General features: G+C 41.2%; 1 protein-coding gene across 24 annotated transcripts in view; it reads right to left on the reverse strand.

Moving 5' to 3' along the window:
- LOC121441888 (dystrobrevin alpha-like) overlaps positions 1–12,097 on the reverse strand; it is a 349,129-nt gene that overhangs the window by 57,335 nt on the left and 279,697 nt on the right. For 14 of the 24 annotated variants that reach the window (XM_041643231.1, XM_041643233.1, XM_041643243.1 and 11 more), the window contains 5 exons: positions 9,499–9,604; positions 6,989–7,155; positions 5,174–5,298; positions 2,294–2,302; positions 90–173 (listed from right to left, as the gene is read on the reverse strand). In XM_041643231.1, the coding sequence (XP_041499165.1) occupies positions 90–173; positions 2,294–2,302; positions 5,174–5,298; positions 6,989–7,155; positions 9,499–9,604 (491 nt within the window). The remainder of the gene's footprint in view (positions 1–89; positions 174–2,293; positions 2,303–5,173; positions 5,299–6,988; positions 7,156–9,498; positions 9,605–12,097) is intronic. The other 10 variants (XM_041643241.1, XM_041643245.1, XM_041643244.1 and 7 more) reach the window with 1 other exon arrangement.

A 12,097-nucleotide genomic window follows, 5' to 3' on the forward strand; every position in this document is an offset into this window, starting at 1 on the left:
TTTCTCACACAGTAGAATATTTTTTTTTCACTATAGTGTCAAACTTATTCAGAGAGGGATTGTTGTTTCTGACAGGATTGGGAACTTACCTCCTAGTGATGAACGGACTTCCTGAGGAGGGAACCGAGTGGGAGAAGAGTGTGTCGTTCATGCTGGTTACAGGTCTTGGAGGCCTGGAACAAACACAATGTGGGTGAAAAAGTTAAGGCAAAGTAATGAATTCAAACTTCCCACCATCCATGGAGGGGAAAGACGGGAATCAGTGTTGTCTCTAGTCCAAGATCCATGGGAAAGCTTGTGTACGGCAACTGCATTATTCTCATGGTATAAAGCTAGAATTCCCTGGGCACACCGAGACTGGAACACTAGGGAGACAGTAGGCGATGAGAATATTTTCCCACCGGCTCTGAGTCTTGATGCCTTGTGGAGTCATGTTTCTGAGCAGATCAAGGATTCTGAAAGTTCCGTGGGCCCTCATGACGGTGGTCCTTTTTGATATGCTGGTTGGAAAGGACACACATCGAAATAAAATCACATCCTGTTTTATTTGTCCTCTGTCCGAGTGCAGATGCGATGGGACAGCACCAAGTCTCTTGTTCGTGCTACTTGGCAGACCCATGTGAAAAGTTACATGGTGTTGACCTTCTTTAAGCTTCATTTTATTCATAAGTCTTGAGGGAAAACAGTGACCAGTGTTCCTCAGAGCTGCCCATGGCCCTATACACCCTGTGCATCGGGTCTTCCTTCCTCTGTTTTATCTCTATTTCATCTTGTCATTCTTTATCATGTATGTCCCACATCAGATTAAACCAGAGTCCAGGTCCCTAGCTCAGCTCCTAGACATTTTGCCTTATTTTAGGTTCAATGTAAGATATCGAACACTAATTTAGAGCTCAGAAGGTGCATCATTAACAGCGAGAGGAAACTTCTTTATTTACCTATTGAGATAGGGTCTTGTGTAACCCAGGCTAGCCTCAAACTCACTATGCTGCTGAGAATGACCTTGAACTTCTGATTCTCCTGCTCTTACCTCCTGAATGCTGTGCTAGGTTTCTGTGGTCCTGAGACTGCAGCACGGGCTTTGTGTATGTTAGGCAACAATTGGATTGACTGAGTTATATTTCAAACCCCAAGGGGAAATTTTTAGCTCTATTATAATTCTACATTTGAAATTGACAGTAGAGAATATTTCGGAGACGAGACTTTAGTTTCAGTAGTCTAAGAGAGTTGATAGTAAAGGGCTTACATTAATCCAAGTTAGTTTTGGACTTTTGCCTTTAACAGCAGAAAGTGGACTTGTTTATCCTGTTTCGCGTGAAGCACTGCAGGTTTTAAAGTATCAGCGCTGGCTGTGAAATTATGTCGAAACTTCTTCCTGGTACTTGGAGCCACACTGCATTTCAAGATTTTTGGATGAGGTCAGAACGACGGGTTCACTGTCATCTCTGGACTTACCAACCAGGGTGCAGAAAACATTCTGCGAGTTGTGGATTATTTACCTAGGATGCACCTTCACGATGGGCGCAACACCAGGGCCTTAAAACTATTTGTGCTTTAATGTGAATAACTTAACTTTGTAGGGGGGTGATCACTGCATCCCAGTGTCCTCTGTGATTAGGAAGGTAGGCACGTTAGATTTTAACCCAGCAATTGGGATGAAATACGTTCATTATAACCTTGCTAAAAGTTAAGATTGACCTTATGTTTCTTGCTTTCTTTTTACAAAAAAAAAAAAAAAAAAAAAAACAAACCTTTCCCGTTTTGCTCTACGTCTAGGAAATGGAAAACACATGACCCAAGAATGCTTTTTAATTAACTCAGTCAGCTCTCTTCAGTGAACCAGGTCACTGCAAAATTAAGATTGGGATTTCTTAGCAAATTGCTCCATGTTTAAGGATCACCATTCAATACATTAAACTTGGAGAAGAAAACGGCAGCTTTGAAAGTGGCTAATGTTCCCACCTTCCCCCATCACCAAATGGCAAGTTTGTTTCTTCAGCCTAAGCCTCACCCGGGAGTTGTTAATGTATTTATTCTTAAAGAAAGTGAAACCGCCCCACATGAGCAACAGGTCTCAGAGGCAATATACAAAGAATGTTTGCTGTGTTAATCTCAGCAGAGAACTTATAAAAAAACCTAGCATCGACACCCTTCTCATAAGCGCAAAGGCTCAGTTCAAAGCTGGGTTAGTTAGTTAAACTAGCCGTGTATGGCTCACGTGATTTCCATCTCGTAACGACTTATCATTAGGATTGACAGGTTGTGTAAGTGTGTGGGGGCATTAATCACTTACCAAGTATCACTTTTTGGCAGCAAGGAAGTGGAACAGAGCAGAGACTGTTAGTCACGGCAACATTTACAAGCAATACGATAGTTAAGCACACATTCCGAAATACCAAAATGCCACCCCCTGCCCATTTCTGTGGAAGAAATAATTCATGACTGGCTGTGTTGCTTTGCTACACGTGTAAGTCCCCTGGCTCTTGACAGCGCTAGCATTTTCTCTGTCACGTGACTCATTTCTAAGCAAAGTTAGTGAGTGCTGCCTGACCGGATTTGCTGTTGGTTTTGTTGCTATTATTGTTGTTTTTTGAGACAGGGCCTCCATGTGTAGCCCTGGCTGGCCTGGACCTCACTCTGTTGACCAGGCTGGTTTTGAATTCACAGAGGTCTACCTGCCTCTGCCTCCTGAGCACCGAGACTGAAGGTCTGCAGTACCACACCGGGCTGTTTCAGAGTTCTGTTGGTCCAGACTCTCTCTAGCTAAGGCTTCTTGAGCTATTCTAGCTACACAGTCCTCACCGCTGTCATATTTTCCATTTCCCACAGTTAAAAGCAGGAGATTTAAAGAGTCTTAAAGTGTTTTCTAATTAATTTGTTATGATAATTAAGCAGAAGCCATGACTTTGCCTTAGTTTATATTTATGGAACTTAGACCGACTTTTGACTTCTCTGCTCATGACTGGATACACCTTCTAGACATGAACATGAGATTTTTAACACAAACACACCAAGCTGTGCCTTGAGGAGGACAGTATGACATTCCAAATGCATGCGATTCCTGCCACAGACACACTCCATATCCCACGAGGATGTGCAATTAGATCCGCATAAACACTCATTTTATGTGATCTTTTACTAAGCTGATAGTAATTTACAAATTAATATATTTTTCATATTAACAAGCAGTAAGTGTTTTATTTTGAGTTTGTGCTGTAATTCTTAATGGCCCAACCTCTAGGGCACTCAGTGCATGACACAGTGTGCCCACTGAAACTCCAGCCCCCACCCACTGCCTCCGCTCTGCCTCTGTCTGTGAGTTTATTGTGTGCATAGGGGGTGCACTTGTGTAGTTAGACACTGACAGATGCATGGGAACACGTGTCAAAACAATGAAAAAGTGTGGTTTGTATCACAGTTAATGAAACAATTTGTAAGTTATTTCAGAATGGTCTTTGCTAGAGAAAACAAACAAACAAACAAAAAATAAATAAGTCAGGTTGGAGAGCTGGCTCACAGGTTTAGAGGTTAGGAGCACAGGTTGTACTTGCAGAGGTCCTGAGTTCAATTTCCAGCAAGCACATGGTGGCTCACAACTATCTGTAATGAGATCTGGTGCCCTCTTCTGGAGTGCAAGCATACATGCAGGCAGAGCACTGAATACATAATAAATAAATAAATGAATCTTTAAAAAAATTCATACTATTTATGTTTTTTTAAACTATGGCCATAGTGATCTTTTTGTTTTTTAAGAAGATATTTTATTAATAACTTTTATTTTACGTGTATGAGTGTAGTGTGTATATATATACATATTCATACACACACACACACAGATATGCACCACATGCATGCCTGGTGCCAGGAAGGCCAGAAGCGGGAACTGAGTCCCTTGAAATGAGAATTTGTTATGGACAGTTGTGAGCTACTGGGTGGGTGCTGGGAGCCAAACTTGGCTCTCTGCAAGAGCAGTCAGTACTAGTAGCTGCTGATCCATCTCTCCAGCCCTAGATCTTTTTGTTTTAAGCTATACTTGGGAATAACATATTAAAAGCATTAAGTGTGCAGGGAGGTATTAGTGTTTGGTTTTTATTAAAGTGTTTATTCTCTTATTTTCATTGTATAGTGCTAGATAAAAGGCTTGTGATGAAAGAACTTGCCTCTAAATTATATATTTTATAAATCACACTAAAATAATATATTCATACAGACACACATATATACATATACAGACATGCACAAATGCATAATACACAAACACACATATAGACTTATTCACACGTGCCTGCATACACAGATGTACACACACACACACACACACACACACACACACACACACACACACACAATCCCAAGTGCTGACCATACAAGGCCCTGGGCTGTGTCTGTATAGCGTGACTCACAACACCCTACTCTGCTATACTTCAGTGCTTTCAGTCAGCATCAGGCCCTGGCCACTTTCTCTCTGCCTCCACGGCCAGCAGCTTGGAAGTGGGACCAGCCAGTGGGAAGTGTGACTCCGTAGAGTTCACACAGCACAGACTCGTTCTACCTTGTGCTCCTTCATGAGCAACTTGGATGTTTTGTCTCCTTGGTGATGCCAAGGGAAAGAGCAGGCTTTTACGTCAAAGTTCCTGGGCAGGTCATCACTTTAAGACATTGGTCCCTGGGATACTCCCCTTGTTAATGTTCCTCTGGCTTATTAATTGAAGCATAATTTAAAAAAAGGTAAAAAGTAAGTTAGCCATAGTCTACAGAGTGGGTTTTATATCGGTTTTGTGGGTCTTTGGCTTATGCCAGCATTATATTGCTTTTATATTTAAAAAACGAAAGCTGTGTGTGTGTGTGTGTGTGTGTGTGTGTGTGTGTGTGTGTATGTGTAATGAAAACAGAAGGGGAATTATTTGGGTGAAGGGGACCAGCAGGAAGGGGAAAGAGATATAGGGAAAGGCCATGGGGATGAATGGAAATAAAGATTAATGGTATATACGTGAATGGTACAGCAGTGAACCTCATTTCTTTTATGCTTACCAAAAGATAAAGGAATAAGAGAACAACTGAAACTTGGCACCTGACCAATGACGTGCGCTTGTCTTGGAAGGAATTCCCCGAATGCCCTGGACACATGTGAGGGAAAGAAAACACATCTTAGTCTGTGGTCAGAGATACTCACACGATATGAGCCAAGTTGAGTGGCTTTTCGGGCTGATCTGGGAACATGGGGTGCAAAGGTTCTCGGCTTGAAGCACAGCTCAGGGACTTGCTTAATGCATTCGTTAGCTTCTTAGCAGGAGATTTCTAGAAAGAGAATAAAAACATCCTTTCTCTTACATTTTATCAGAGGAATTTAAAATGTTTGCCAATAGTTGCAATATTCATTCATTCATTTCTTGATTGATTCATTTATTGGAGAACTCTGTTTTGAGTGCTTGTCCTCTGAGTCAGGAAGTTTGGTAGAGGAAGTGACTGCTGGAACAAGCCATCAGGCTACCCAGCCCTTGCTACAAAGTCCCTGCTGAAGAGAAAACGTCCTTATGTGGGAAAACACGTGTTGAGGTTTGCGAGACATTTAGAACCCTCTGAGAAAATCTCAGGGGAAGAGAGAGTCATCCCAGATGGGAGGAATAACAAGTGTGAAGGGAGGAGGAAGAGGAGAACTCATTCTAGAAAGAGCAGTGGGAGGCAGACCAGTTCCCATTGGGTAGAAAGGTGTTCATTCATGTCTCCTCAGGAAGAAACACAATGTGAGTGTGTATATAAAAATATTTAGCAAGTTACCCTTTACACAAAGCCTACGTGATACATTTAAATAGGTAGTAACTCATTCAACTTTGCATTCTTGGGGCTGAACTATTTTAGGCAGTTCAGTTGGCTTATTTGATGGCACAGCCAACAGCAATCAATCAGGCACAAAACAGTAGATGTCAGAGACAAAGTCTTTGAGTTTAATTGCGGTAAATCAGAAAACAGTTAGCCATATAAGCAATAAGAACGCAGAGTTTACCCCACAGATCAAGTGCCACGTGGGCACCACAGGCCACTTTTACTAAGATAACCACTCATAAAAAGATGATTTTAAAAACCACAAATTTCCTTCTCCATTCCCTGAAAAAAAATTCAAAATGGCACCAGTTTTGTTAAGCACACATTCCCATACTCCTGTCCAGTCATACACTTGAAAGAAATCAGGGATCTTAGGATAAAAACATAAAGTATTTTTTTCTTTTTACCAATTTACATAGAAACAAAATGAAGTGAAATTTACTAAAACACATACTGTACTAAAACACATACAGACTGATCTGGAGGTGCCCACCTTTCTGTTGAGTGGATTGGTATTGACCTGTCCATATTTTGAGAAGAAACATAGTTTGATTCTTCCAGTATTTTAAGTCTCAGAAAGCCACACTTGGCTCAGATACAAACAGTGAGAGATCCCAGTAGGATGAGGAATGGCAGGGAAGGGGAAAGGATTTTGGAAAAGAAGGTAAGTTTGCACTTAGTTTCATCATCATCTGTCCTGGTTTGTTTTTGTTTATTTATTTATTGTTTTGTTTTGTTTGTCAACTTAACACAAGTCAGGGCCACCAGGGAAGAGGGAAGCACAGCCAAGAATGTTTCCATCAGACAATCTGTCGCCAAGGGTGTGGGGCATTTTCTTTATTAATGATATATGTGGGAGGGTCTAGCCCTTTGTGGAGAATGCCATCCTGGGGAGGTGGCCCTGTGTGCTGTAAGAAAATAGGTAAGCCGTGAGAGCAATTCAGTTCCTGCCTCTAGGTTCCTGCTCATGTTCCTGACCTCCCTTGATGACGAATTGTGACCTGGGAGTTAGTTCCTGCCCTGACATCCCTTGGTGATGAATTGTGACCTGGGGGTCCTTCCAGGAGTTGCTTTTTGTTCAGTCTTCACAGCAGCGGAGAAACCTGATCAATGCTCCACCCTCAACCTTCCTGCTCCTTCTAGGCAATCCTCGCACATCACTTACCCATGATGTATACTCTTTCATTTGGTGCTGGTTGCTATGGGAACCTCCGGCATGGCCCCTCCAGAAGCAGTCCTGGCAGAGCTGGTAGTTGTGACACTGCTGGCATCGGTAGCGAAATCCCATCATGCTCTCGCTGTGACAGTAGGAACACTCCACTGGATGGAAGACTAGGCAGGAAGGAAACGAGGAAAAGTGTGAACTGAACTAAAGAGAAACACAGCTTACGAGGAATTCTGTTTTCTACTGTGTGCTGTGGCGATGATCGGTTTTGACTGTGAGAAGTGTTTGTAGCTTCACTTCCTAAGCATGTGCACGTGTGTATGTATGTGGGGGTGGGATGGGGAGCATACATGAAATGGGATGAAGGACAAGTGTCCTCTGGCAGCACAAATCTCTTTAATGCCTTTGCTCTTTTGACCCCTATTTCTTATGTCATAAGAATATAAATTATACAAACTGACCGGCCTTTCTTCCAGAAAATCTCCCAGAGACCAGCAGAGGTCATGAAGACACAGAAGCACAAGGGATGAATACAGCTAAGAATTTAGTAGGCAAGGGGCAAATGCCAATGAAATAGAAAATGGGAGGAAGAAAAAGAAATGAAATAGGGGAGCATAAAAACTAGATGAGAAAATTGAGTTCTTTTAATCTAATGGAGTGGCTAATGGGCTTATTTCAGGAGTGACATTGCCTTTATCTAACACACACACACTTTTCCGGGACAGAAGGCTAGGTCTCCAAAAGATGAGCAAATTATTTGAACACAGTTCTGACATAGAGTGTTTGAGAGACATCTCATTTGTTTTGCCAGGAAATGTGAACTGCCAAGCTGGTCAGGTCAAATCTTTGAGATTTGAAGCTAATATATAATCAAATCTAAATTGTCTTCATGACATAAGCTAAAGATATTGAAACAGCAGCAGAAATAACAAGAATTGCTTGTTTGTTTTTAAAGTTATCTGATTAGCTGGGCAAGAAAAGTATTACAGACAAGAAGAGATGATGATACCGAGTAAACCATGAGAGAAGAACATGATGCCTTCTGGGCTTTCTGTTGCCTAAGGGATATTCTGAGCCCCTGTCCTGGCACCCAGGAAAGCTAAGGCCTGAGTTAAGTCTGGGAAACTGCTCTGGAGAGGCCCTAAGAAGCAGATCTCCTGCGACAGGAAGCACAGAGAAGTTGGAGCTGAAACCACAGAGTTAGGATTGGTCCCTGATGCCTTCTGGAACGCTGACTGGAGCTTTGAACCCATCCTAGGCCACACACAGTAGACACTCTCTGGCTCTTAGCTCTTGCATCCATGTGATTCTTAGTAATTGCAAAGGAACTAATAAATTCATCCTTTAAGTTTTATACAAAAACAAAATAGATAAATGCGTAACTCTGAGAGATGGCAGAGTCAGGTTTTAAATATTCAAATGAGAATTTAAAACGAAGCCAACTTTATTCCTACCGATTATTAAAGCAATGCATAGATATGGAGTAGATTATTTTGTATTCAAATTGGAGAAATTTTCAGTTTGACAATAAAACTATAAACATTAGTTAGAGGCTTTAGTCTGATCCATGTGTAAATTTCCTTAAACCTGTCCTAGGTTGTATAATTATTTATATTTAAATCTGGGTATGTCAATGGTAAACAGATCTTAGATTAGAAGCTGAGCTACTTTGGAAAAGAAACAAGCAGTGAAGATTAGCACCCCTTTTGTCTTTAACATAAATCTGCTTATTGACATGTGTAACCTTGAACACATGCTGTAAGGTGAGCCAGTTGCTCTCATTTATTGTTTTCATTTATTTTCTTGCTATTTCTTTCCCCTATCCCTGGCTGATTGCTTTGGAAAAATGGTCGATGTCATAGATCCCAACATGGGAACTTCACCTCTAAAACAAATCCTAGAAAATGTTTAAAATTTTAAGAATGTTTTATCACCTCTAAAACAAATCCTAGAAAATGTTTAAAATTTTAAGAATGTTTTATTTTCTTTATTTTTTTAATTTTACCTTATGTTCATTGGTATTTTGACTGCATGTGTGTCTGAGTGAGGGTGTCAGGTCTCCTTGGAACTGAGCTTACCGACAGATGCTATGTGGATGCTGGGGACTGATTCCAAGTCCTCTGGAAGAGAAGCCAGTACTCTTAACCACTGAGCCATCTCTCCAGTTCCCTGAAAATGTCCTTTATTGGGATCTTTCTACTGAACACAGATAGTTCATAACTGAGGTTAGAATACAATTGAGGTGTTTTTGTTTGTTTGTTTCTGTTTGCTTGTTTTTGATCTTTTTTTGCATTATCCTCCTAATTTTGTATCATTTAAGGTTTGACTGGTCAGGACATAGGTTGGTTAGATGATCTACTAAACAAATTTCCCTAAAACTGTCATGGACTTCATGACTATAGGCTTGGTGGTCTAAGTTACCGATTTACTACCATGGACTTCATGTCTACAGACTTGGTGGTCTAAGTCGACCGATTTACTACTGTTCTGGCTCAGCAGTAAGTACTCACCATTTTCTACGTTTGCCAGTCGGTGCAGAAGAGGCAGCCAGACCAGGCACTGTGGAGGAGGATCTGACATGAGCGTGTCCAAGAAGCCATTTAAGGTGACCTTTTTCTGCATCAGAAGAAGAAAAATTGCACAAGTGTAGGTCAGAGAACAACTTGAATTCATATACTGGCCACATGTCATTTGACAAAGAAACAAAGCATCCAGTTAGCTCCTGATCTAGGGAGGAACAGAATGTGCCAAGGCTGCTGTTGCACTCTTTAGAACTGAGACATCCACTGCTTCTTGTGTCCAAATGTGCATGAGAGCAGATCATCTGCACCAGGCCTGAGCCAGGAGACAGCCAGAAGAGTCTGAGCTTCCCTCCCAGAGATAAGGGACAGTGTGGAAATGGGCTGAGATCTGCACAGATGCTAACTCAGAAGAGCCTCATAACACCAGGCTGTATGGAGTTAGTTGGGCTGTTTGGGAATGATTTCCCTTCAGGGTTTCCTCAATTGCTTACACACTGAATGTTTAGTTGCCGATGTATTCACATCTCTGCTTTGCTGGAATTCGGAAATAGCAGAAATCACATTGTCAAATTCTTTCTTTCTTTCTTTCTTTCTTTCTTTCTTCTCTCTCTCTTTTTTTTTTTTTTTTAGTTTTTTGAGACAGGGTTTCTCTGTAGCTTTGGAGCCTGTCCTGGCACCCTGGCACTAGCTCTTGTAGACCAGGCTGGCCTCGAACTCACGGAGACCCGCCTGCCTCTCCCGAGTGCTGGGATTAAAGGCGTGCGCCACCACCACTCGGCCCACATTGTCAAATTCTAAAATTATTTTATTTGAAAATTTGAACCAAGATATTAAGGTTGATAGGACCATAATAGTTTTAATAATAAATCCCAAAGAAGTATACTGTTTTCAAGGCCCATATCTTGGGCTAAACCTTGTGTTTCACTAATAACTGATTCTGGATTGATATTTTTTTCTTGGCTTAGTCACTGCACATGAATCTACTGATGTTTTAATTATCTTTTTTGGCCTCACAGCTGCTCAGTCAGCATCCCACCAGTCTCTCTGGCTGAGGTATGACAGGGTCTCTGGTCCCAAGGCCCTGGCTCTGCCACAGCGGATATATGTAGGTTTAAATTGAGCCTCTATCATTCTATTTATCTATAAGACTCAGAAGTCAAAGGCTGGGGTAGAAACCTGCTAGCTCAGAAAGGCTGAGGAGCAACTAGATGAACCTCTTCCCTCATCCCAGAACCAAGAGGAAGCCCAAACTCTCGTTCCTGTCTTTCCTTCCAATGCATTTTCTCTAGATTGCTGACTTCTCTATGGTCAATTCTGGTCAGCTAGTCACTGGCTCCGCCCCCTGATTCAATGTATATCTTTACTGGGCAGTATCAGGAGTGTTAAGAGTGTGATCAAAATATTCCGCAACACTGGATCATTTGACTAATCTCTTACAATAGGAATTTACAGTTTTAGTTTTTTTCATAACCTGGTTTAAGCTTTCTATTGGGATGATATGTATATTGTTGTTAAGATATATATTTTACGAATTATCAGTAAGGAGTTGGTAGTTTCAAAAGATATCAGAATTTATATGTCTAAAAGTAAATTTTCCTTCAAAGCTATTACTCTGTGTTGTATGGACTTTTCACTAGAGAAATATTTCAAAAACATTTGGAATTCCAGTCATTTATTTATTTATTTATTTCTTATGTGTATGGGTGTATGGGTGCTTTGACTACATGTATGTCCGTGTGCATACTCATGACTGCCTGGTACCCATGAAGGCTAGAAGGGGAAATCAGATCTCCTGGGTCTGCAGCTGCAGGCAGTTGGGAGCCTTTATATGGGTGTTGGGAATTGTGCTGGGATTTGAATACAGGTCCCCTGCAAGAGTAACTGCAAGAGTGCTCTTAACTACTGAGCCATCTCTCTAGTGCACCTCTTCCCTGCCCCTGCCTTTTAAATTGTGGCTATAAAAACATTAGATCAAAAATAAATTTGGATTTGTTTGTTCATGTGTCATTTTCTAAATTTTTCAGATGATCTTATCCACTTTGGTTATTCAATCATATTGGCTAAATTACAATTGATCCTGCAATTTTTAATATAGTAATAATTTAGGTAAGTATAAATTTCTCATCATTAAGAATAAACAAACAAATAAACAAATAATGATGTTATGGGACAAGCTTTAGGATATTTTGGAGGCAATTTTTAGTATGAGAACATTTTATTTGACAGTTTTTGAACATACAGTCTTTTTATGTCTGAAGGTCGGGTAGAGAAAGAAAAACACCGTGTCTCAGATGCTCATCTCAGAGTAAACAGTATTATTCTAGAGACTTGAAGTGGGAGAAAGACAAGGACGAGGAGGAAAAGGGATGGAGAAACAATGGACAATGGTCACCAGAAGGGAGCTATAAGAAATACCAAGTCCAAAATGCAGTTACTGAGAGGAGAACGCACTGACTCATGGCAGAGGTGGAGGAATGTACAGGAGCACCTAAGACCTGAATTCAGGGGTTGGGTCCTGAAAATTTCATAGACTTCCCGGTCTGGATGGCACAGGAGCAGGTCAGCATCTAGTGTAGCCTGCCATCCA

This window comes from Microtus oregoni, unplaced genomic scaffold, assembly GCF_018167655.1.
Source record: "Microtus oregoni isolate MIOR12 unplaced genomic scaffold, Mior012 000082F_ref0000272, whole genome shotgun sequence".
In the NCBI taxonomy this organism is placed as follows: domain Eukaryota; kingdom Metazoa; phylum Chordata; class Mammalia; order Rodentia; family Cricetidae; genus Microtus; species Microtus oregoni.